Source organism: Zingiber officinale, chromosome 6A, assembly GCF_018446385.1.
Source record: "Zingiber officinale cultivar Zhangliang chromosome 6A, Zo_v1.1, whole genome shotgun sequence".
NCBI lineage: Eukaryota > Viridiplantae > Streptophyta > Magnoliopsida > Zingiberales > Zingiberaceae > Zingiber > Zingiber officinale.
Genome location: NC_055997.1, coordinates 138,147,094 through 138,174,678, shown reverse-complemented (window position 1 = coordinate 138,174,678; position 27,585 = coordinate 138,147,094). Strand labels below are relative to the sequence as shown.

Here is a 27,585-nt window from a genome sequence, read left to right as displayed (position 1 = left end):
TTTCACATGTAGGTCCCAATCTTGTTTGTTAAGTGTTGGTTTAAGTGTCATTTTCTGAACAAACTAAGCTCTCTATTTTACTCGTTAGGATCTTTCAACCCCTTAATGCCTAAGATAAGAACAGTTGTTCATGTCAATTAAAAAGATATGGATGCCTTAGAATGAAAGAGTGAAGTTACCTCATGTGTTATTCAACGAAAGTGATGACGCCAATTGATTGAAAATGAATCAACATTTTTAATTGACCTAATGGATGATTTGATCAATTGTGTTCCTGGTTATCATGATTTGATGATCCATGTACATGTTGAATTATGCAATCTATAAAAATTGAGTTGATAATTTCTCATGTTTTGTTATCACTTGTTGATCTAAGATCCACCATCTAATTTTGCTTAGGAGATATGACATAACATTTTTTTCATTTTTTGATATTGATAGTTTAATTTATTATTTAGGATTTGATTGACAACTTTTAATTTGAGTTACTAGTCTGATCTACAGAACTTTGAGTATTGTCTTTCTTGTCGTTGGGCTATATTAATTATGGACTATCATTATTTGGATCGAGTTACATGGTAAATGGTAACGAGTTGTAGTGTTAATGTATAATTTGACTTAATTGTTTGAATCTTAGTTTGGTAGTTTGGTCTAATAAACTACTTCACACTCTCTTTAGATAAATTATGGGGGGCATTTGTCCTAGCAGCTATTTGTATAGGGAAGTTAGGCATCCAGCGATGTGTTTTGTACTTATTGAAAATTGATCCCAAGTCCTATTATATTGGAGCAACCACCTATGTACATACCAACTGTGTCAACCCATGGGAGCTAATAATAAATGCATTATATATGTTTTTTTTTTTACTTATCCAGTTATCCAACTCTTCGAATTGACTTTATCTTGGAGGTAACCGACATAACCTTAAAAAAAATTTCCACCGACCAATAAGAAATGCATTATTGAATATAGTTAAGTTGAATTTCATTTTGATATAATATGAGCTCAAATGTATTCAAATTAAAGTTAAACAAATAAATACAACTAGCAATTCATGCAAAATTAGATAAGTTTGAATGATTCAAAACCCTAAATAAGGTTAAAGTGTTGATAAGCCTCCTAGTAGTGTTGCTCTTTTTCATCAATATGTTAGATTCTAGTGTTTTGTTGATAGAGGCAAAGTTGTTGCTTATGCACTAATTCGGTGTTGGATTGTAGACAGCTCCCACCTTCCGCTATTGAATAGTGCTTGATGGTAAGCAATGGCCGTCTTGCATTAACATTATAAACTTATATACCACCTCATTACTTTTTGAGATGCCTTATCCCTTAGCTTGTTCCTTTTATTGTTGAAATCAAGTTCTTGTGCACCTTCATGTGTGGCCAATGAGCGATGATGCATTCAAGATATTTTTTAGTATCAAATGCTATAGAAAACTCAACCAAGCTAACAATTTAAGCGGGAAGACTCGACCAACCATTGAACCGAGTGGATCATTTGTTCATCTAAATTAGATTGGCTCTATCCTCAAATACATGAGGAATCCAACTAGAGAATTGAGCAACTAACCAATAATGTTTGTGGACCCAATCTTGTACTAGGATGATAACAAATTGATATCAATGCTTGCCATGAACAACTCCCAGCTAAGTGTATTGGAGTACACGAAGAAAGTAAAAGAAATACTAAGAAACAATAAATCAAGAGGAATATGTTATTATTATTTAATTAAGAATCTAAACTCTTTAATGATTAATTTTGATGAAGCACATAATTAAATTAAGTTAATGTATCTTTTTTCTTTTCATACTGAAAATAATTTTAAGTCTTATTAGTAATTTTCTCTAGAAATTTTTTATATAAAAAAATATACATTGTCATAATTTTATTTTGTCTCACATCTTTGAATTGGCAACAACGTGAGAAGAGAAACTTATATAAATACTTTAAATTGACAACATTAAAAATATACATTTCTCAGCCTTTTTGCTAAGATCAAATGTAGTATTTGTTTTTATCAATTTAATATTTGATATAAAAAATTAAATTAATTTTTTATGAGGGAGAATCTGTTACAGTAACTTGTTGTTGGGGTTCTCAAGTGTTGCCCCGGACACTAATCCGATCACTAATAATGTTGAGTAGAACAACTACAAACCAACGTCAATCAGGGTGCCAGAGGAGGAACAACTCTAAAGGGTGTTGCCCAACATCAAGCTTTGAGAACAAAAGAGTATTTCACCTTGCTACTAATGTGGGGGGCCACTTTAGACGTACATCAAAGGCATTTAGTTAGGAAAATTTAGAAATCACCTCCTGTGAACTAGAAGAAGATGCATATTATGAACTTGTTCATAGAAGAAGATGCATATTATGATTTTTGTAAATTGAAATTGATATTTTCAAACTATTGTGGATGGAATGCAAGGAGCTTGCGATAACCATTTTAGGTCGCTAGAAGGATTAAAAAAAAAATGAAATAATTGGCAAACTCTACCCAACACACTTTAAATGACTAGCTTCATGAATCGAGAGGTCTCACACTCTAGTTGAACAGTTGAAGATAAGCCCTATAGATAGATCTCTTACCTCTTGATTTCTACCTCTCTAGGAAATTGAAGTGAAGGTGTATTGCCCCAAAGATCTTGTGAACACGATAAACCCACCTCTGACTCCTTTATGAACAAAAGTCATGTAAGCCTAGAGAATTGTAATTTGAATACTGGCCTAATGCAAACCCCCACTACTGATCTTCTGGCAATTAACTAACATTGAGAGTGAGATGGTCCGATGGGGTAATAAAGGCCTTTGTGATGGAATTTCCATTTCTCTCCTTATGATCGCGCTATAGCATAATAATCCATCAAATGATTCAAACAATCTACCACAGGATCTTGTCGAAGATCTACAACATATATGCGAAGAACTTAGAGAAAGCATTAAACGAAAACTATAAATTAACCCCTAAATTCAGAGACATCCTCATCTTCATTTCCGTTGGAGGAATCTTAATATCAAAACACCAAGTAGTAGCTATAAGACATGATCTTCCTAGAGGCGGATGATGGCTCTGTAATAATGGGAAAACAAGAAAGTCATTCAATTCCCTCTCCTACGGGAATCACACCCTTATATACATATTGGGTCCAAATCCATTAGTTATCCATCAATGCTAATAGTGATAAACTAATGAGTTCTGCCCATATAAGCCAGCATCCAATAACACATAAACACGTGATTAAACACCAAATTAGATCATGTCTTTGATATATATATATATAAAATAAATTCGTGTGTTAACGATTAACATGTTAACCCACCTAGAGATTAAATCCAACACTTTTCTCTCTCTCCTGTCCCTCTTTCTCTCGACACCTCATTGCTCTGCTTTGTGAACACCGCCATGCTCACTGAGTACCTTGGCCTCCTCCGATCGGTCGAAACACCCTCATGTTTGATCATCGAAATATAATTAATCACGAGACTTTGATTTTCTTTTGCTACATTAGTTAGTTAAAGCTCCTAAAGAACTTTAACTGGAAAACTGTGACTCACGGCATTCCAAGGATCGGTAGCACCAGCCAAGATATAAGTGCAGAAGCAGAAGCAGCCAATTATTTGTTAGATTTTCTCTTCTTTTTCTTCTTTCTGGCAGTCCTCCATTCATGATTCTAGTGGGCCGATTCAATAAAGTGAAAAGCTGGGGACAAATATAATTAAAGCCATCGGAAACACGTACTACAGCTTTGGGCTTTATGGCACCGGGAAATTATCAGCATGTGGAGTCTCTGCTTGTGGTTTGTGCACCAAATAATTAAGCTACGACTGATTTCGCCTCAGACGAGGTGGGCGGCGTCGTTGGTCAGCCTTTCTCCTCCCACGCCTTAACTACCACGAATCATATAGCTCGGTGGTCACTTTTTTTTTCACCTTGTTAAGCATACTTTTCTTACTTTTCTTCTGGGCATGCAGCAACTGCTGCAACTGTATCGGAGGATTAATGGTTCACTGTTCAGCTTTGTGTTCTAAGGTCGCATGTAACTAGACTACAAGCCTAAAACCAAATAGAAACCAATGAAGCTTTTTGTTGTTTCGTAAGCTGTAACGATATCTTTATTATTAACTTAATTCTTCTTCTTGGGTTAGTGATTTTCATCTGTGTGATTTAAGAAACATGCATGCATGGATTCAAAAAGACAATATCCATGATCACAAGTACCCCAGCCGTTTACTAGTTTAGCAGCAGAATAGTGGAGACAACAGGGATTGATAACTAATCAGTTGTAGTGTATCTCTTCAACCCGAATCAACATCTGCAAGTTCTGAAGAGCTAATTTCATTCTCTTCAGGGGAATTTCATTGCTCGGGCGTGGATATTCAGTCATTAATTGAAGGACGTTATCATCGTTCAGTCCTGAACGCCATGCCATTTCTTTGAAGAAGCATGAGCCCATTGACAAATAACTCTATTAATCTTTGGTAAGTTAGAGGAGAAGTCCTGTGGGTTTGAGGATTAGAGGCTCAGTTTAATCGTGGAACTCAGTAAGTAGGATCTGAAGACATGAGAATCATTAGAAATTACATTAAGTGATTATAATTTTTTTTTATTTTTATCTTTAGACATGTAATATCTTATAACGATGTTCTGTTTGCCTAGATAATATGTGAGCTGCATGGCTTGATAGTTGTGAAGCCTTTGATAAAGGACTCCTAAGTCATATTTTTTTTCACCAACTCAAGTCTTAGAGCTTTGCATAGACTTATAATTGGTTGTAAGTCAAGTGAAGGGGATTACCCAATTTTAGTTAGTTAAAATCGCATTCCAATTGACTAAGCAGATCAGTAGTTGATCAATCGATCAATTCATTTTAATTTCTAATGAATAAAAACTGCTTTAAGTCTAGTTGACTAGTCAGCCAATCGTCTAATGACCTAGCAAATGACTAGGCAATCAACTAACTAGAGTGTCATTGGCTTTCAATATCTACTTTTGTGCACTTGCGATCCACTAGAATTATTCTTTTAAAAAAGTAAACTGAAGGTGGCTAAAAGGTATCTGTTTTAAGAGTCCAAACTATATAAGCACTTAGTGAGCTTTTACGTACTAAGACTCAAGTGATACAACTACAAGTAATGGTGGAGCCAAGTGAACATGCACCCGGGCTGTAGTCTAGGCCCAATGACAGTAAAATAAAAGAAAAAAAGCTTAGTTTTACTTTTGGAAAAAAAAAATGAACAATAGTGGAAGGTAGCCGAGGATGTCCGTGTCGACATAGTCCACAACCCGAGTAGATCATTCATATTTGGCTCCACCATTAACTACAAGTACTCAAAATGATTCAAGATCTTGGAGAAAGATTAGAAGATTTTAATCATCAAACTCTGGATAATTTATCTCTTTTTAATTTTGTATTCTCATATTCATAAATAGGTGAGAACTTTTTGTGATAATTTATTGGAGTACACGTGAAGTCGTTAGTTTAGCGGTCTTTTTAGGATAACTCCATATTATCTGAAAGAGATAAATCATAAAGGACATTAGTACAATGATCTTTTATACGAGGGAGCTCAGAGATCTAACGAGATATTTTATATCAATTAAAAATTGATCCTAAAATTTATTGAAACAGTTACTCAATAACGTCAACTTGTGAAACTCTGGTGATAACTTAGGATCTCTTACCAAATAATTTTTTAAGGATAATATCTGAATTAACCGTCCGTATAGTAGGAGCCGAATCTCCAAACTATATTATTTTTTCATGTTATCAAGAGATTAATTATTGTGATAATAAATTGGTCGTCATTATAATACTTTTATTTTGTCGAAATCTTTTATAGGTTATGCCCAAATCCACAAGCCACAAAATTCTACACCAAATGAACAAGAAAAAAATAAATAAATTATGCCTTGCGAGAAAATCAAACCGATATTCAAAGAAGTTGAATAAACAAATAAATGCACGACAGGCTGATCATGAACAATAGCAATCTCCTTCAACGCTACTTGGCTGCTTGACGAGCCGCTTCCAATCTCTGCAGCGTAATCTGCTTTCTAAACTTGGCTATGAACTCGTCGGCCTTCTTGTCCACTTCGTTCCCGTCTCCTCCTCCAAATTGCGAGCTTTTTTCTACCATCACCGATGCCTCCACCTCCTCCTCCTCCTCCTCCTTGCCAGAATCAGAAGGGGGAGCAATTACGACCTTCTCTGTATCAATCTTTGGGGCATCCTCCGCCGCTGTCCCCTTTACGTCCTTGGCTCCAGTCGTTCTGCAAGATCTTGGAACGGAAGAACCACCAGGCTTTGTCGCCGATTGGAAGAGGTCGAAGACTATGTCGGTGTTAATGTGGCCGCTTTTCCGCACCCTCCTGCTCAAGTCCTTGAGTTCGTCTTTGAAACTTTGCTTGGTGATCTTCTTCTCTGTGGTGGAAGGGAATCCATAGCAGGGAAATGGCGGCGGAGGTGGCGGCGCAGGGGGTGGCTTGCCCCTCTTCTTGTAGGAGCGGAAAGATGAAATCTTTGAGATGTTTGAGAGATCATCCGGGGAAGAAGGCGAGAGAGGAGGCGGTGGTGGTGGGAAGACCCTTGTGGCTTTGCTCGAGCCCTCTTCCTCCTCCATCTCCATCTCCATCTCCATCTCCATCTCAAAAATCTCACCTTGCGCATTCGTGGAATCTAAAGGCTCCGCATTTTCCATTTCTGGCGCTGAATCCAAGTCATGGAGGTGCGATTTCAAGCTCCGGACCGGCAAGAAAAGAGGCCTGCTGCCGGCGCTCTCATCAGCGACCACCACCACCGGGTCATTTCTCTGGTACTGGGAATTCCATACTTGCGTCTTGGTTTCGTCGAGAGAGCCATGGAGGTAATAGAGCTCATCGTCATCGCCGTCCCCATCGCCATCCTCGAACACCGACGAAAGATGGAACATCTTGGAGAAATACGAGTCATACGACACGGAGCCCTTTGCTTTCACCGCGGTGGCGGTCTCTTTCACGGCATCGAAGTCGGCATTCCGGTGGCTGAAGAGGCCGTAGGATATGGCGACGCCGAGGAAGAGAAGGTGGAGGATCTCCCATGCCGTTGCGAGAATGCTTCTGGTGGCGGCCTGAGACGGGAGGATGGAGAGGAGCGCGACGACGAGGGAGAAGCAGATGGCTTTGTGGAGGAGGAAATTAGATGAAACTTTTCTCGGGATAAGGGACGACGGTGATCTCAGAATTTGAGCAGGGAGGCTGCAGGAGAGTTGCAGAGGGGAGTCGGACTCTGCCATTGATCTCAGGCACCACAGAAATTATCTGCTTTCTTGTGATTTGGCCAAGATCTCTGTTTTGGTCGATTTCGAACGAAGGAAGCTGCCATGTAAATAAAAGGGAGGGAACTAAATAAAGAAAAAGGTAGAAGGTGATTTTTTTTTTTTTTTTTGAAGAAGCATTGCATTATTGTAAAAAATAATCCAAATAAGTTGTAAACATTAATTTTCATCTGTGATAATCACTATTGTTCAGGATTGATTATATTCATTTCCAAAAAAAAAAAAATGAAATGGTTCAATTTTGTGCATAGGGTTTCCTTTAAGTTTTGGAATAAGAAGAAGGATTAAAGGTGGTGGCTTTAGTTTAGGACTTTTCTTCACGTTCAGGTTATACATTGCTTCTTTACAGGGCTTGATTTGATGCCTTGAGGAGAACGTGAGATGCTCTTGGGGGATGAAACTTGCACTAAATAATTAGAAAGGGAGTAGAATTGTTATCCAGCTTCATTCCCCTTATCATACACTTTTAAACTACATTGATTTATCTCCTTCCAAAAAGTGTCTGGAGTGTTATTACATTTTTATATTATATTGAAAATTTAATTATCTTTAAACAAATATACAAAATTGAAATTTGTAAATGGATTTTTGTTTCACTTTCTTTATTTAGTATTAATATATCCTAAATCCCAAATTCTAAGGTTTAAAAGAAAATTTACATGATGCTCACAGTATAAATATTACAAAAAAACCTAGGCCAAATAGGAAAGAAATCACGTAATTGTCTAAAAATATATTTAGCAAAATTTTTAGAAAATAAGAATTAGTCATTAATTTCAATGTTGCGTGACAGTAAAATCTCATTGATTAATAGAAATATCTAGAAGAAAATAAAATATACTTTAAAACATATATTTTAAATAGAAAATGTAAAAGAAAATTTTAAGATATATATATATATATATATATATATATATATATATATATATATATATATATATATATATATATATATATCCGTTATATTTATGTTTCTCTAATGTCGATCCTACGGATATGAAAAGAAATAAATATAGATATATAGGCGTTAAACACATGATAATTCTTGAAAATTAGAGGACATATTCTTGAAAATTTGGTCCATAAGGATGACCCACTCCATTTATGAATGATCCATTCATGCATTGATTAATTTTAATGGCTCCCACCTATATAACAAATGAGGATTATCAAAATCAACCAATCATAATAAATAAACAATCTTAATCCATAATTTATGGACAAAAAGATCCCCTAGAGATGTCATTACAGAAGCCTATAGATCATGGAGGTTATAATTAGTACAGAATTTATAGAAGTACTATAAAGAAAATTTTATTCAAGAAAATGTTCATAGATAAATGAATACATAATTCTTTAAAATGTAAATTTTTTAATATCTTCCTATTTTAGTATTAGGGAGAATCTGGACTATTTATTAATTAATTTTAGTAACGCTCAAATAAAATTATATTAATATTTTTTTATAATTTTTTAAATTTTATATCTTAAAATGGATAAAATCTAAGTAAAAAAATTTCTATAAATAACATAGATCGAGGAATTAGAAGTATACATTTTTCGATTTTTTTTAACTAACATCAAGTGTAATATTTATTATTATCAATTTAATATTTAATATAAAAATTTAAATAAATTTTTTTATGAGAAAAAATTTATTACAGTAACTTACGATTAAAATTCTTGAATGTCACTATTATATTACACTACTGTATGAGTTTAGCACATCTTTACTAAATCTAATTTATAGACGATATTAATTTATACGTATTTATGTATTATATTATACATAGGATACTAATTTATATATATTTATATATTATATTATACATGTAAATACAGCACAGGCAAAAGGATAATTGGGTTTCAAAAAAAAAAAACAAAAAACGGTGAAGTTCAAGCTTCGGTGAACCTGATTAACATACTGTATAATTTGTTCACATTATTTCCTTCACTGATCAACATTACCACAAAACCATTGACATTATTCTCTTTAAAACTCTGGAGAGAGAAAAATTGTGAACGAGTGTACAGTGTCTATAGAAATACAATCTATAATCCATGAAGAGATAGAACTGAATCTTTTTTGGATTCTCCTAGGGTTCAGCTGCACTGTATAAAGGCTTTGTGTAAATCTAAAACATACTCCAACCCTTTTTGTAATTCTATACCAAGGCTAATCTTTCCAATCATCAATCTGAACGAGAAGGATAGATTTTACATGAGGCAAAAATCTCATTAAGTTATTGAGTGTTCAAACAGAATCATCTCCATGTTGTCTCATTTGCATCTGTGAATATAGCATTGTGATGTTCAATGAGGCACTGAATCACTTCAATAGCACCATAATCAGGTGGCAAAACATCATCCAACGGGATTTGTGAAGACACATCATCATTGTCATCCTCATCTGTTACAAAGGGAAAAGACAACAGAAGGAGAATATAAGAGAAAAATACAAACAATAATGCTACAGATATAGGGATGCAATAGCATGTATGCGTTTTTTCCCCCTATGAACGAATCAATTAGAAACGTTGATCTTGGAACATCCAAAAGGACGCTTAAATTGATAAGATCTACTTCTTTCCTTCCAAATTTTTAAAATATAGTTCGTATAGTTGCAGGTGATTGGTTCATACATATGATATATTGTTGGAATAAAATACAGGTAATCTCCTACACCCCAGAGTTTGTCCATGCAAGTAGAGTTCCAAAACTTACCCAAATAGTCAACCAAAGTGTTCTGGTTCAAAGCCTGCTCCATGGTTGCCGAAGGATCTTTAGATGTATAGAAGAAATGATTGTAGATATCTGCTCTTGTATCACCTTTTAGATGCAAAATCACAGGTGCGATCTCCACTGACAGACTATGAGCATCCATCTGCATTAAGTAGTTTGGTTAATGATTAAAACCTCTAAAAGGATATGTACAAGAAAATTTCTCTACCTATGATCACCATCTAGGATGTTGAACAAGATAGAAGTTGCAAAAACAAAAGTGCATCTTTGTTTTCAAGGGTTTGGTTTTTCTCTTCTCTCTTTGATGACCTTGTTTTCAAGGGTTTGGTTTTTCTCTTCTCTCTTTGAGCACGCAACATATGAGGGAAGAAGAGACCTAGCTGCTATACATGTGAAATCCTAAAGAACCACTTAAAAGAAGTTGTTAAAGTTTTAGATCTACATAGTCATCCATCACATCCCAATGAGAGATACCTTGGTCTATGATTTCATAACACTTTATGGGTCAATACTATGGGTTCAACTTATCTAGCCCAATTTTAATTAAAATCAAAATCAATTATTAGTTACATCAGGATAACTTCCATCCTAGAGCTTTAAAGATAATTTTGAAATGATAATAAAAAATAAAAATGAAAGCAGGCATACCATAGACACCAAACATGCCTTAATGAGAAAAAGATGCATAATAAAGGACAAAGAAAGAAGATAACATGAGAATAGTTTCTTGTTGCCACATTGGAACCAGCAAATACTGTGGCCAATTAATTCAACAATACATCCCAACTAGCTTCCGTGAGGAAGCCATGATTTTCTAAGAGTGAAAAGACAGTTATTAAGGCTAAAATCAATAAAAGTTGACAGAAATTAGTTCAATTATACGAAGGATTTAAGACAAGCTACACTAAGGCAGTGTCTACAAAACCCAATCAGACTGGTCAGTTAAACCAAACTGAAGTCAAATCTGGTTCAGTTTGGAATAGAAACCCAGAAAGATGAAAAACCAGAAAAAAAAAATATTTGGAAAACCTGGAAACTGGTAAGAGATGTATGTTTAAACTAAATTTGCAGCTATGTTCAACTAATGCAATGATTGGTCATTAACATGATACCTTAACACAAATTATTTACTGGCTTTTCATTTCTTTAGAAATAAATAAACAAATTTGAGGCTATGTTTTGCTCACAGATAAGGGGAATACTAAGTCAATTTGATTTAACTTATATGTTAAATAATTAAGAAATAGTTTTATTAATATTTTAACGGATTTCATATTACAAAATTGAATCAATTAAATTTGATGTCTATTATGATGATTATTGGATAAATTCTAGCATGAACTAATTAAAACATCAAAAATTCATACTAGATTTAGCAATTAAATGTATATAAAATAATATATGTATCCCTTTAAAATAATATATCATAAATCATATTTGTTTCTAGATGTATATAAATATTTAGCTATAAAAACATAAATCATATTTATAATATTACTTTAAGGTTCAACAAGTTCAAACAATTGAACCATCAAACTAGAAGCCTCACCAGATGGATCTTCTGTCAAGTTCTTGTAACATTGCCCCAAGGCACCTGTACAATGGATGTTTGTAGTAGTTTTTGTGAGAATTTAGGGTAGTTTATTCAACCCCTTTAGTCAAGGTTTTCATGATCCTACATTTTGAATCTTGGCATTTGGACCTCCTTGAGAAGAAATGCCCAACACTTGAATTCACCTCCTACGTTAAATTGAGTATTAGCGTTGTGTTTATTTATATTTTATTTCCTTTGTGATTATACCCGACACAAATATACACACAAGCACCACTACTAGCACTATTAATATATATTTGTGTGAGATATGAATTGATTTGGGTGCACCGTCTTATTTACCCCCTCCTCTAGGAGAATCATCTTCAAAACCCTAACAATGTCTAGTAGTTAGATAGGTTAAGATATTTTAACTACGTGGCAAATAAACATCTTTTATCATAACCATATTTGTATTACAAAGACATAACATATTAACCTCAATGGATAATCCACTAACAACAATAGATGCTATGCATTTTCACATCAAGTAGATACACCTACTAACAAGATACATTTCATTTTTGTCACTAAATTCATTATTTTTTTAAAAAAAGAAGGAAATATCAATTAACACTTTAAGCTAACTTAACTAATATCAGTAAAATAACTTGTGGATAACTAAGAGGTTTAGAATGGTTCACATCACATTATCAGATACAAAACTAATGAAAATTAGCTAATGAATCTAGAAAGCAAGTAACAACTCAAACAAGAGTAGTAACTATGTTCATTTCTTTTGCAAATCAAAAGCCCTTTTACGATAAAGTAGAGTTAAAATACCATCCAATGCCAAACAGGAAAACTTCACAGTATATTGGACTGTATCAGGTGCTTCAACTAAGGTCTCTAGTGTCAGATAAATAGTTATGAGAGGGTACTGTAATAGCATGTAACTTACATGACCAAGCTAAGATTTGTTTCAAAAATCAAAATAGTAAATAATGAAATAACTTCAAAAGCAATATGGATTAACTCATAGCATGTTAGCTTCTTCTATATAAATTTATCTCCAAAGCTTATTAATTTTAGATTGTTCACAACTAAATTTTGAATCTTATACAAAGTTTTTGCGAAAAAAAATTATATTCTTAAATCTTAGATTACTACCAACGTTAACACCGTATACAATTTTTCTCTCCTAAACCTATCAATGTTAGGTTGTCTGCAACTGAAGTCATGATTCTCATACAAAGTTTTTGAAACAAAATAAAGTTCTCAAATCTTAGATTACCACCAACATCAAAACCCTAGAATCAGTGCAACACACTTATTTGTAGAAAACATAGCAATATGTGACTTTTATTAAGCAGTTCTCATAACAAAAAGGTATCTTACAGAAACCATCCAACATGAAACCAAGATGTCAAGGGAACACTACCTTGTTAACCAATGACTTCTGGCTAACTTGGAGCAGCAAAGAAGTTGTAAATTCTAGTGTCATGTAATTTACATTTGGAAGCTTCTTCAAAACATCTCTGAGCTCACGGACGCCATTCCTTGCATCTCTAATTTCCTGATACAAGGCAAATGTAGCAAGTGGCTCCGGGAGGCTGGCAAGATAGCACTTGATTAAAGCAGCCACATCAACTGGCTTTGTAGCCTCTGGTAAAGATGCATTCCAGTCTGCAACATTCAATCCCAACATGAAATCAAGAATCACTTTTTCAACTGATAAACATCAAAGAGAAGTTTCAAGGGGTGCACCTTGGTTGTAAAGTGTAATTAATTGGCGGACAACTTTCCTATCTCCTTCAGTTTTAAACAAGTACTCTGAGTTTAATCCTAGTGAAATAGATGGAAATATAAGTTCATAGATATCTGGGAAAATAGAAAACTTTCCAGGATAGACATCTGAATCCACCTGATGTAATGAGAGATTCTGCACATCTAACTAATATATAAGGAACTGGCTTTGATGACTGCTGTCTTTGCACAGTTACTTCAAGTGGAACCCCAAACACTGAAAGTTCATTAGTGCCATAAATTAAAACCTGGGCTAGACCATAGAAAGATATAGCATAAACAAACATACAACCTAAATAAATGAAGATTCACTATGGAGTGCAATCCTGATAGAGAGCTTGCATGTACTGATAATTAATAAAGCCATAGATCCATTCATAACTACTCTATCAAGTTATCTTGAGCATGGAATTCATTGTTTTTTAACTTGTAGATTTGAAACTGTAGAGGACAAAAAAGAAGATCCAGAAAATGTTCTTGATTACGTGACCTTTGTTCATAAATAGTATAACAACTAAAACCATATAAAACAGAGAAACATAGATTATCATAGTTACCATGTAGGGTGATTTGAATAGTGTGTTGATTTGAACTCTCATTTCAAAAACAATATTTATTCATTTTAAATGTGAGGCAACATCTAAAATGGACAAATTAATTAACATATGCAAAAACAAATTAAAAATTGATTGAATGTTTCACTGAAATAAGAATGAGACATTAAACATAAGATTGATATCATCATCATCATTCATCTTTGTCCCAACTCACGACTCTTTGAGGTCGGATGGATGAATCTTATCCCTCCATTAAACTCTATGCAAGGCAATATCATTAGTATATTCAAATGAATAAAATCATACGTTTCTAACTATAGTCTACAGATTCTATTACATATGATCAAAATCTATGCTGTGATGCACTACCATAAGATGTAGCTGGTAATGTAAAGAGTGTTATAAACAAACGTTTAATCCACAAGACTGCAAAACTCACCATCAGTACTTGCAACTCCCTGCAAATTAAATAGGAGCATTAAGAATGCAGTCAAATGCAAGAAGCCCTCTCATATTGCCAGTATGGCATACCTTTTGCCAGCGTTCAATGTTGTTTAAAATGTTCTTACTATGGCCCGTAGTCTTCTTAGCTGCCTGAAAATATGGCAAATGCAAAATTATGAACTCAGACTACGTTCAGAGTCTAATTGAGCTAATACATTGGAGAAGAGCTAATCAATTGGTGGAGGGAAGATAAGGACAGTTAAACTGGAAAAAAATTCCAACTAACTGTATGTCTCACTGTGGAAAGAAACAAATGTCAAAGTTCACACTCCTTGGTAGGACCTAGTATAGCTTTGCTTAGCAATCATTAGGAATAAGATGCTTCTCTAACAACAATTGTCAAAAATAAAACCACTTAAAAAACATGGAAGCAAGAAATACAAATAACATGAAAAACAAAAAAAAAACACATAAAAATAAGAGGAAAACTTATCAAACATGAAACATAGATTTATGTGGTTTTGGCAAACTTGCTTAGGTCCCCAACCACTCAAAGATATTTCTATTATCTTTCCATCAAATATACATCATATCCGGCATTTGGTATGCCACCAGTATGCTTTTGTCACATATTCACAACCTATGCATGAGATGGGTTACTCCTTTTAGAGACCAAGGATAAAAATCATGCAAACCTTTTATGTTGACCAGATCACTATGAGACTGGTTCAGGGAAATTGTAAGTCCAGGGCCAAAAAAGATAAAGCCAGAAACATCTAACACGGAATCACTAGGGTGAGTCAATTTGGTCAACAGAACACCAAGTCATTAAAAAAGTCAGTGAAACACCAAGTTGGTGAAACACATGGTTGGATCAATGAGTCAAGCAGGCCATCTTCCATCTCCATAACTGCAGAAATCACTTCCAGTTGGGAATTCGGACCCTCAATTCTATGAAGACATTGCAACCCAGTGAGTTCACCTCCAAGCATGGCCTCCTCAACCATGGTAGCCATCATGTTACATAGCACATCAATTAGGCTTATTAATACCTACAATAATTCTGCACTCGGACTCTTAGCAAAGTCATCTGGCTCTCAAATTTGCTCATGTAGCATCAGTTTTTTTAGTGGTGCCTTAATACTAACCATGGAAACGAACTTAGGCTCTATAGATTCCTCAGTTCTACAACTATCTTAAAAAATTGACAACCAGCTGGCAGTCATACCTAAAGTGTGCAATGTGTGATACTATCAGTGTCTATGTCCACCCACACTTGCATCTGATATTGCTTTACTAAATTTGTTGTGTACCTATATACAACTCACAGCAGTTGTTATGTCTAGTATGGTACATATCATGGAGCACATTAGATTACCAAACTCATAAAGCAGAAGGTGCTCCCACCATGGGGTCACCTGCTTCATCTAACCTAGACGGTTCACCCTTTCACAATCTAAGTGACCAGCTACAGGTGTTGTAACTGACCTTCAAACGTGATTTCCAACACTTTTAACACCTTTCTATATATATTAGTATTTAGTATATTACCTATGATAATTTTAAATTTCTTACAACCCAGTCAAAAACAATTCTTTGCATGACGATCTGCATTGTTGCCTCCCAAATCCATTACAAACTCATTTGACAATCGCTCAACATGTTACACATATAGAAGAGGAGTATAATACAACAATTATCAAAATATTAACATGATATCTTGGTCCACTTGGAATCTCACAACCTTGTTGTATTTAAGAATTCATCAAACTTCATATACCAATATCTTAAGATTTGTTTCAGATTATGCAAGCTTTTGCTCAACTAGGTTTTCTTTGTCATGACCTTAGTAGATTGAATTGCATCATATAAATGTTCTCTTCAAAATATCATTAAGAAGTGCAATTTTGACAACCCACTGCTCTATATGCAAGTTCCCAATAGCCATATCACTCAGTATCAACCAATAGTAACTAGCTTAACAAACAAGCCTTTCTGTGAAGTAGCTATCTTCTTTTTTTATATTTAAAGTGTATAACAACCAAGCTCACCTTGTGTCTGTTCCTACTGTCATGGTCCTCAACTATGTAAAATCACTTGGCATGCCACTGTCCTTTTGCCTCTCGAAAATTCTGTCAGATCTCATGTTGTTTTCCCTTTTTTCAGAGATTTCATTCTTCCTTCATGGTCAACTTTGACTTCGTCAAAAATTAAGTATACAGCACTCAAATATAATTCTCGAGTTCACCACCATTAGTCAACAAGTAATTTAGCAGACATAATATGTTTAGTGGCCCTAGATAATATTCCTTCATGGACTTCTCCTTCATTATGTTAAAGATAATCTTACAAGCCACCACAGACAACTGCTAGCGGTTGCCAATCCCATCAGACACCAATCTACCATTGACTTCGAACTTGAATTACAATACAAAAAAGGTTGTTGCAACTTCTGATGTAAATAATCCTCAATTCAACTTCGAAAAAGAGAAATTGTTACCCCTTCAATATCAAATTTCACCTTTATTTCTGCCACTACATTTTTCTTATTCTTTCCTTAATGAAGCTAGTTTTGGCACTGAGAACAGGCATAGATGTGTTACCAGTTGATAAGATGCAATATTCTGTCAGTATTAGAAACAAAACCACCAACAAAATGTCATGGAAGCAAGAAGTACAAAGAATTACAAAAAAATAATAATAAAATAAAAACAATCGAACAAGAGAACAAAATTTGCATAGATTAGAGAGCGTGCACATGAAGAAATGTGTACAAAGCAACACATAGCTGGTGTGGACAGAGAATGATCCAGGGAGTAGAATCAAGTCAATCTGGCATCAATATGTGTCCAGGAAAGAAGGAGCTAGTTCAACAGAGAACAATTGGATTCTTTGAAGATTACACCATAGCAGCAGCATATGAGAATATTGAGTTGGTGTTCACTTGGTTGAGAACTCATAGTTAGGAATCGTCAGGTGGGTACATCTAACCAAGAATAACTAGATCAAGTTGCTAAAACACTTGATCAATAGATCAGGAATTTCACTGCATTGCTCCAAGAATACAAGAGTTGCATTGGGTTGAGGAAGTTGCCTTGCTAACATTGATGTGCGACCCTTGTGTCCTAGACCAGCTACTATGGAACTCGACTCTCAAAATGTTCAGTAGACCATCCAATTGGATTGTGTTTCACTAAGTTTTCAATTCATCCAACATCATAATCAAGCCCTGTATCTCAACTATCTGGAAGCAGGTGTATTAATAATTTGTCACCATTGAGCTTTATACAAAACTATATTAGCAGTAATATTCAAATAATTAAAATTTTATGCTTTATTACATTGACTAAAGTTTTTCTTTGGCCTCTGTACTTGTTACACATACTAAAGTTCTAACAAAAGAAATTATTATTGCATCAGTACGTCTGGTACCAATGACAATCAAAAGGTTAACCAAGCATAATCAAAGATGCGGGTTGCAAGTCTTTATGATAAGTGTTGATGCATACACAAGCTTACAGGGACCTAGAGCTTTCTTTACCTCTTCAACCTTCAACTTCCCAATTACAGCCTTCTCTTTAGTCTCTGCTATACCCTTTCTCAGAAGTTCTCCCGTGGAAGTAGCAGCAGAGCGGAAGCGCTGCTGAATGCTCTCTCCAGATGCAGTTGGATTCTGCTGCTCGCTTGATTGTTGTATGAGAGTCCACCTATTCTTCAACAACGACCCAACTTTCCCCGCCACATCTGCAACGTTCACCCCTGCGTTTTTGGCCAAACTCCCAGCTGATTGCCCAGCTTGCTTAAGCCTCACTCCTGCAAGAAGGGAACATCCAAAATCTGGCATCAGATGAACGATCACGCTCCTACTCCTGATTTTAGAATGTGAAGCTATGGGAAACAAAAGAAAAAACAAATGAAAAAAAGAAAGTACCTGAGGAAGAGAAAAAGCCGGACGCTTTCTCACGCCACTGCGATGAAACTTCAGGTTGCATAGCGATCGGAGACGAGAACAACCTTCAAATAAAACGATCAAGAAGAAGTTGACTACATAACGCTACAGTATGGATGAAGCATAGACGAGAACAACTCCAAATCCAGTTTTTTTGTTTTCTAGTCAGAACAAACGATTAATCTGTGCGATAAACGAGATTTAAAAAAGAAAATCGAATCATAAAACTCTTGATTATGGAGACGCAACACTCTGATGGGATGAAGAGAAAACGGAAACTCTGCTCTTACCTTCTATCGCTTCGATTTCACTGGCGACGGGAAAGGGGAATCAGTGGGGGCGTAAGGCCGCCGAATTGATAGAGGAAACGTCAATGGATCATGATGAAGGGGGTTGAGAGCTGTCAGTCTCCTCTTTAATAAATTCATAATTACGCCAATTAAAGAGCGAGATTCCTTATCTTTCTTTTCTTTTGATTTAAAAATAAAAATGAAAAAAAGAGAGATTATGTTTATTTATTTGACTGAAAATTTATAATATTTCTGGTCATATTCAAAATTTGACTTAATTATTTTACTTACGTGAAATTTTTTTATCATAATTTCTTTTCCAGTCAAAATGAACATAGATTTTTTTATTCTAGTTCCAATTTTTTATTATAATTGATTGTTGAATTTATTTAATTACAAAATATGATGTCATTAATAAATGCTCGCGATGGATGATAAACTAATTTCATCACTTAGTAGTTGTCATAAAAAAATAAATTTAAAAAATAAAGTATATTTCATTCAATTTACTGAAGAATTCTTTCATCAACAAAAATCTTACTATTTGTGACATATTTTGTTATCACCTGAAGGATATTATTTATGGATAGTATTTTTTTAATAAAAAATATTGAGAAAAATATGTTATAAAATTATATATTTTCATTTTTTACTTTATTAGTTAATTATATTAATTTCAAGTTTTTGTATTTTCATAAAAATATGTAAAAAATGCTATAAATAAAGAGTGAAAAAGATGAATGCTCTTAATGAGATAAATATTTTGTGATATAATCAAAGTGACCAAGCATAGCAAATGGTATGCCTTATATCAAAGTTATTATTTGAGAAAATAATGGAAAAATATAATTAGCTTGGACAAAATAATGCTAAGGGCGTGTTTAGCTCAGGATGATTATTGATAACTTTGATTATCTACTAAGATTAATTGGTTTATATTAAAATCAATTTCTGACTATTGTAGCTTTACCGTCACATCAACAAAACGTCATCAAAAGAATTATAACTCTAAAATTTGATTACCTCGATGACTTGGTCTTTGTTTGGATGGAATGAGGAAAGAATCATTAATAGACTGGGAAGGGAAAAGGAGGAGAAGTAAAGTATTTATATTCCTCTTGTTTAGGAGCAGGGTCAGACCTAGGCATAATCTCAAGAGGCAACTGTCTCAGGGCCCATCATCTTAGGGGGCCCAATAGTTGGAGCACAACAGATGAGTCTTTGTAATAATCGAGCTAAAATTAAAGAATATATAGAAGAGTGTATTCCTTAAAATTTTAAAGACTTAATTATAATTCAAAAACTTTTATGTAAAAGTGCAAAATAATAAGTTGAACCCTATTTTCCCTTTTTCTTCCACATGTTCTCGATTTTTCACTTCCCCTGCCACCAGCAACTAACACCGTCGCTCTGCGTTGTTGCTATCATTTCGCGTCATCGTCGTTCCACAAAGCCACACCTGTGACATTGCTCCCCTTACTATTGTTGTCTCTTGTCACCTTCTATCAAAATTTTGGAACGAGGATGTATCAATCGAGGCTCAACAATCGCTACCTAAGTTGCAGACTTGATGTTGTCCACATCATTGTCGACGTGTTGACATTTCTTTCTTTCCTATTCATTGATTCCAATCAGTGCAACTGTGCAAGGTTCGTATCTTCTCCGGTGGGTTTGATAATGTTTCAATCTGGGTTTATTGTTGTAACCCTATTTCTCTTTACCTATTGCAGAATTTGTCTTTGGTATTTGCAATTCTGATCCCATGATAAACTAAGTTGGTTAGATTTGGTTTGGTCATCTATGGATATGGTCTAGTAGCACATAGAGACCCTTAAAGTGTATTGGAGACTCTAACTAGAAGGAGGATTTGTTGTGTTTGGATGGTAAGGCTCGATAAGGCATGAGACATAAGGTTAAAGCTTCCATTTGTATCTTTCAATGGTGTTGGATTTTTTTTATTTTTTATTTTGTCTTGATGATTAAGGTCATTAGTAATAATTGGAATCTTATTTATATCTTGCATATTTGGTTACAACTAAGGGGGGCATTATATAGGCAAAAATACCAAATTGAAAATTCTTCCATTGGGGTGGGTTTTCTCGTAGTTAATGTAATTCCTTAGAAAAATTTGGACAACATAAGACTGTAAGAGTTTTAATATTTTTATAATTCTTACATATTGTTTAGGTAAAATATATAATTAATGGCTCACAATCCCAAACATCTGTCTGGCTATCAGAAAAGAAAGAGAAAACAAAAGGAAGAAGCATTAATTCAAAGTTAAGTAGGAGATATTGATAAATATTTTTCTAGTAACAAGAGAATGATGGTAGAAGAAACAATTGATAATCCAACGAATATGGAACAAGAGAATGAAAACAATATTAATGTTGAAGAACTTGATCAATCTTTGGATATAGAATTGATTCAAACCCTCAGTGTAAATGAATCGAATGATGAAGATGATGTGGATATGGTTAATAATCAATCTGAAAATCAAGAGACTTAGTTTCCACTTAATATTGATGATCCAGAAAATTGGGATAAGATTAATCAAAATATTCGGGATTTTTTAGTTGAAAGGGGTTCAAGTAGAGTTGGTGGTGTTTTGTTTCCTAAGGACAATAATGGTAAGCATTTTGATGCATCACATTACAAGAGATTACTACCTAATGGCGAAAAAAAAGATAGAAAGTGGCTTGTGTATTCAATTTCTTCCAACAAAGTATTTTGCTTCTGTTGCAAATTGTTCAAAACTCAAAGTACCATGTACAAAATTGGTCAATTGGCTAATGAAGGGTACAAAGATTGGCATCACTTGAGTCGTAGTTTGAAAAATCATGAAGTAAGTAAGGAACACATTGATTGTATGATTAATTGGATTGAATTGGAGAAAAGGTTGAAAAAAAAATAAGACAATTGATGATAGCATACAAGTAGAAATCAACAAAGAGGAGTATTAGAGACAACTATTAAAGAGGATAATTGCTATTGTGCATAGATTGGCAAAAAAATAACTTGGCATTTTAAGGAGATTATGAGAAAATTTATGTTGAAAATAATGGCAACTTTTTACAAATGATTGAAATGATAGCTAAGTTTGATCCAATAATGAAAGAACACATTCGTCGGATACAATCAAGCGAAACTCATTATACATATCTTGGCTCCAAAATCCAAAATGAGTAGATATAGATGCTAGCACATAAAGTGAAAAAATCATTCATTGCAAAAGTTAAAAAGGTCAAATATTATGCAGTTATACTAGATTATACTCCAGATGCAAATCATGAGGAACAAATGTCCCTTGTAATACGTTGTGTGGATGATTCAACAAGCTCTACAGTGATAGAAGAATATTGGGTTGAATTTTTGAAGGTAGATGATACATTAGAACATGGACTTTTTACTGAGTTAAAAACTGTGTTGAAAAATCTTGGACTTAATCTTGATGATATAAGAGGCCAAGGATATGACAGTGGATCAAATATGAAAGGAAAGCATAATGGAGTACAGAGAAGATGATTAGATATTAACCCTAGAGCTTTCTATACTCCTTGTGGATGTCATAACCTAAATTTGGCATTATGTGATATTGTAAATTATTGTCCTCAAGCTATGACATTTTTTGGAGTAATACAACGGATATATAAATTGTTCTCATCTTCTACCAAGTGATGGAAAATTTTCAAACATCGCGTGGAAGATTGAACACTTAAGCCATTGTCACAAACCCGTTGGGAAAGTCACGTTGAAAGTGTGAGACCGATAAAAGAATAAATTTCAAAGATAAGAGATGCTTTACTTGACTTAGTGGACATGGGTGATGATCCAACATGAAAGAGTGAGACTGAGTCTTTAGCATCACATGATCTTGAAAATTTTGAATTCTTGGTTGGTTTGGTAATTTGGTATAAGTTGTTGCATTCAGTAAATATTGTGAGCAAGGTTCTCCAAGCAGAAGATGTAGATATTGATGTTGTTATTAAACATATAAAGGGTCTTATGCTGAATTTTGAAGAATATAGAGAACATGGATTTGAAAAGGCTATTAATAAAGCTAAACAAATGGCAAATAAATTGGGAATTGAAGCTTCATTCAAAGAAAAATGTATTATTAGAAGAAAAAAATAATTTGATGAAACTGTTACAAATGAGGTAACACAATCAGCGGAGGAATCTTTCAGAGTTAACTACTTTCTCTTTTTGATTGATTAAGGGCATTTTTCTCTACAAAATCGGTTTGAACAATTTTAAAAATATGAATTTTTTTTTTATTTTTATTCAGTGTGGAGAAATTAAAGTGTTGATAATGATAATTTGTTAAGATCTTGTAAAAAACTTGAACAATGTTTAATGCATAATGACAATTCTGATATTGATGGATATGAGTTATTCATGGAGTTAAGTCTCTTGAAGCATTCTTTACCAACAGAAGCAAAAAGAGCAATAGACGTGTTGAATCATCTCAAAGATGTGGATGGTTGTTATCCGAATGCTTATGTTACTTACAGAATTTTGTTGACTATACCAGTTATAGTTGCAAGTACCGAAAGAAGTTTTTCGAAATTGAAATTGATCAAAAATTATCTTCGATCAACTATGTCACAAGACAGATTGAACGGGTTGGGCATGCTATCAATTGAGAAGAAAATTGTGGAATATCTTGATTACTTATGCTTAATTGATATTTTTGCATTAAAAACGTCAAGACGTGTTATATTTAAGTGAGTATTGGTAATATCTATAACTTATTATTGTTTAACTAAATTACATATATTGTATATACAATTTCAAATTACTATTTTGCTTTGTATTTTGTAGGTCTTAATAAAGAAGACTTTTGATTAAGAAAAATTGATTACACAATGTGAGGGGCCCAATTTTGAAATTTTGACTCAAACTTATGAAAACTCAGGTACAACCCTATTTGGGAGGAAGAGAAAGTTTATTAATATAACATGTGTTATCTTATTTGGGAGAAAAAGGAAGATAATGAATATTAAATATATAAAATTATAAAATTATCCTCACTACTTCAAATTATTTATTTACTCGAAGATTAGAAAAATAAATCTAGGTTGACATTGAACCAACTGACAAGCTAAATCCATGTAGATGACCACAAATAATGAGATAGACCTTATTGTTATTTGAAGTGTTATGAACCACTATAAGCTAACAAAAGAAAGAAGAATGCATTCAATTGTCTGCCAATTTAATTACTGTCATCCAGGAAAGGTAAATTAATGATGATAAATATTTACAAAAGAAAATTTTTAAGAGGACTGAATGAGAAACATCCAGTAATTAAGGTGGAAGTTTTTTTTGCAGTTCTAATATGTTCATGAAATTTTAGTTCATACGATATCAGTGACAAGATCATAATGTAGAATGAACAAAAAAAAAGAGATCGTAGAATATATACTTTTTAGAACAAGGAATCAAATTAAACCATCTAGAATGGCGAATTCATCAGAGAGATGAGAAGAATTCGAAACAAAAGCGTGTGGATAAATGTTGCAAGTTATTAAGCATTCACCTTGTACACAGCAAAGAATCAAGATTCTGTAAAAAGATCTTCAATGAGTTATGGCTTTGGAGCAGGGAACTTGGTGGCGACGTAGGGATTTCCTCTGTCGTCCCCTGCTCGACATCGACGTCCCTCAGACTGAAGGAAGATGGACCGGTGCTTGCCCTCCTCCCTGGCTCCAGAGTCTTCGTAGTGATCGAAACATCGTTGACACCGACCGCACTTGGGGAGCACCCGAGCTTCCTCTCCATTGTGAGCTCAAAGAGGCAGACAGCGCACTCGAGCCCACCACCGTCCTTGAAATTGGCGGAGCGGTAGATGGTGATGGGGAGGGAAGCGAGGGGAGTGGGGTCGAGTCCGCACAATGCATGGAGGTGGGGCGGAGGTCAAAGGCAACGAAGACGAAGTGGGACCCGTGCTAGAGCGGTCGTAGTAGAGATAGAGCTTGGCGTAGAGTCAAGGGAAGAAGATGAAGACAACACATGCATTTGGGAATTAATACTATGAAACAAGGATGAAATTGAAATAATTGTTTTTTTTTATTTAGTTCCCTTACCAAATTAAGGTATGAGAAAATCTTCTATTTCATCGTTAGAAAGGTTAGTGCGTTTGGTACGCGTATTTTCCATTTTCATTTTCTGAAAAATATGTGTTTTCTGAAAAATGGTGTTTGGCCAACATGCTTAAGGAAATATAGGCCAATATCGATCAGGATAACACGCTTAAGGAAATTAGGTCAATATCGACCAGTATAAGACTTTAAGAAAGATGGGCTAAATATCGGTCGGGCTTATACATTTAAAGATAGATAAGCCAAGATTATCTAAGTTAGCGCATCTGGATATAAATTAGTATCGGTCGGGTGTATATGATCGTCCGAGTATGTAAAGGTACAAGGTCTTACAGGGTATATAATATATCATCGGATGATTAAGACATATGTTGAACAATAGTAATCACTCGCCTGGATATAACTTAGGTTCAAGCCCATCCTAGACAAGCATGGTATAATATCAAGTTGTCTATAATTTAGTAAAAATAGGGCAAGCAGGCAGGGGCAATAAATATACCTCGATATAACATGTAAGACAGGGTGATAAGTATACCTCGATATAACATGTAAGATAGGGCGATAAATATACCTTGATATAACATGTAAGATAGGGCGATAAATATACCTCGATATAACATGAAAGACAAGGCGAGAATAAATATTTCAAGAATATTCATAAATAGCTTAATGAAGATATATGTAGTATGTGATTGTATAACAGGTCTGCTAATTTGGCGGGAAGAATGTTTCTAGACTTTTCTGCAGGCATTAGGCGGCAAAGGAGGTACATCTGGGGTACAAAAAAGATTCCTTAAAAGCTATTTTCTGCAAGTACATGACTTACGCCATCTCATAACAAACTTTAACAAACCGGGGTCCACTTCATGACTATGGAGGTTATATGAAGTGGTATAAAAAGGGGAATCCTCTCCGTTGGCCAGGTATGCTCACACTCACCACATTCACCACTATCCATTACAAACCCTAATTTCGATCATTGTTCATCTTCTTCCTTCCACACTAAGAGAGATCACTGACTTGAGCGTCGGAGGGCCTAGCCAGGGATTCCCACCCCGGCCTTAGGTCACTGACGATAGTGTTGGTTGGCCTCTTGTGCGTAGGAAGTCATCGGAGCTCTAGATCTTGGTATTTTTCGCAGGATCCTTCCTTCTGTCCTTGGGTCTTTGCGCAAGGAGGTGTTCTACGATTTTATCCTTCCGGATCCGCTTTGGTTTTTTTGGATCAGGCGTCCTCAGGTATTCTTCTTCATCAGGAGTAAGTTCTCTCCCCAGCTTTCCATTTTGTCAAACTTCTCAGACAGGATCAAATTTGGCACCGTCTGTGGGAATTTCACCTAAATCTGAGATTGCAAGATGGAAGATGCTGGAAAATCGAACCTACTCACTATTAGTCGGGAAGATATGGATTTCCTTATTAACACTTATGTCTAGAAGGCTCTACAACAACAACAACAACAACAACAACAACAACAACAAGCTCATACTTGAGCTACGCTGCCAGTAGCTCATAATCCGACGACCTCGACTACTGATCATCGAAAGGGAAAGGAATTGGAAGAGGAAGATCGTATGTACATTACTCCGACCATTGCTTCTCTGACTAGACGCCCTCGAGCTTTTCTTCGTACTCCTTTCGAGCAGGGAGGACGAAGGCCTGTATTTCAAGAATCCTCTGGCGAGGCACCGGACAAAGAGAAACGTAAAGCTAAAATGATGGTGGCTAGTGATAGCTCGCCAGAGAGAATTATTTCTCCCTTTTCTCAAAGTGTCCTGGATGATCCACTTCCTAAGCGATATCAAAATCTTCAAATCGGCGAGTATACTGGAACCACAGATCTAGAGGATCATCTATTAAAATTTGAGAACGTAGCATTATTATAACAATTTTCTGATGGAGTAAATGTCGGATGTTCCTTACAACACTTGGAGGAGTTACTCAACGCTGGTTCAAAAGATTGTCCGAAAATTCTATCCGAAGGTTTAAGGATTTCAAGAAGGTTTCTTGCATTATTTTTCTAGCAACAAGAGGTATCACAAAACTCCTTGGAGCTTATTCTCAATTAAACAAGGATTTAAAGAGGCCATCAGAGCCTACATCAAGAGATTCAATCAGGTAGTTATTGATGTACCCAATGCTACTACTGAGATATTGGTAAGTGCTTTCTCTCAGGTCTTGAATGATAATGATTTCTTTAAAGATCTGGCGAGAAATCCTCCTGCCAATTTTGACTCATTAATTGAACGTGCTACTGAATTCATTAATGTTGAAGAAGCTCAGGCTGCACGCAGAAAAGAAGATACTACTTCTTCTCCCGCTCCTGTTAAGGAAAGGGTTCCTGCTTCCGTCCCTCCACCGAGAGGACCTCGAGTAATCCCCCCCCCTCCAATCGTCATACAGAGTATCGTCCACAAGCCGTATAACATGTGGAGATGCAACAAGAAGCACCAAGGAGATGGTGCACTTATCACAAGACCAGCAGTCATCATACAGAAGACTGCTTTGTTTTAAAGAATAAGAGAGCAAATAGGGATCATTATCAAAGACAAAACTACTATCGAAGGCAATATCCCAGACAGCAAAGTCCACTCAAATTAGAATACCGCCCGGTCGAACCTCAACAAGGGGTATTACCAAACTCGGCCGGTACATCACAGGTACCTGAGAAAGCTCAGCCTAAGGCCATAACAGCTAGACAAGATGAAAACAGGAGAAATGTTGCCCAAGGCAGCATTAATATGATCGCGGGCGGGCCTATTGATGGAGATTCCAATAGGGCTAGGAAGGCACACGCAAGAAGACTTGAGATCCATGTTGTGGGATGCAGCACGGAAAGAGCAGCAGGG

The 27,585-nt window shown here is 35.0% G+C and overlaps 2 protein-coding genes and 1 pseudogene across 2 annotated transcripts; 1 reads left to right on the top strand and 2 right to left on the bottom strand.

The window, feature by feature from the left end:
- The first annotated feature begins 1,970 nt into the window (after positions 1-1,970).
- Positions 1,971-2,126, top strand: LOC121998955 (annotated as a pseudogene).
- Positions 2,127-5,913: 3,787 nt separating this feature from the next.
- On the bottom strand, positions 5,914-7,497 carry LOC121998300. Its single transcript, XM_042553155.1, has one exon. It carries the CDS (start codon positions 7,272-7,274, stop codon positions 6,006-6,008), a length of 1,269 nt encoding a protein of 422 aa, XP_042409089.1. The 5' UTR covers positions 7,275-7,497; the 3' UTR covers positions 5,914-6,005.
- A 1,709-nt stretch (positions 7,498-9,206) lies between these two features.
- On the bottom strand, positions 9,207-18,771 carry LOC121998299 (uncharacterized Rho GTPase-activating protein At5g61530-like). Its single transcript, XM_042553154.1, has 10 exons — positions 18,636-18,771; positions 18,328-18,410; positions 17,938-18,209; positions 14,484-14,546; positions 14,392-14,410; positions 13,514-13,612; positions 13,357-13,434; positions 13,031-13,275; positions 10,041-10,200; positions 9,207-9,726 (listed from the first exon to the last, which is right to left on the bottom strand). The coding sequence occupies exons 2-10, from the start codon at positions 18,386-18,388 to the stop codon at positions 9,581-9,583; spliced, it is 1,143 nt and encodes a 380-aa protein (XP_042409088.1). The 5' UTR covers positions 18,389-18,410; positions 18,636-18,771; the 3' UTR covers positions 9,207-9,580.
- Positions 18,772-27,585: the final 8,814 nt, after the last annotated feature.

Excerpts from the sequence above, each read along its gene's own strand:
- LOC121998300 (XM_042553155.1), bottom strand. The coding sequence starts at position 7,274 with ATGGCAGAGTCCGACTCCCCTCTGCAACTCTCCTGCAGCCTCCCTGCT.
- LOC121998299 (XM_042553154.1), bottom strand. The coding sequence starts at position 18,388 with ATGCAACCTGAAGTTTCATCGCAGTGGCGTGAGAAAGCGTCCGGCTTT. Across the intron at positions 14,547-17,937 it reads GGAAGTTGAAGGTTGAAGAG|GCAGCTAAGAAGACTACGGG; the intron begins GTAAAGAAAGCT and ends CCATATTTTCAG. Across the intron at positions 13,435-13,513 it reads AGAATCTCTCATTACATCAG|GATTAAACTCAGAGTACTTG; the intron begins GTGGATTCAGAT and ends CTATTTCACTAG.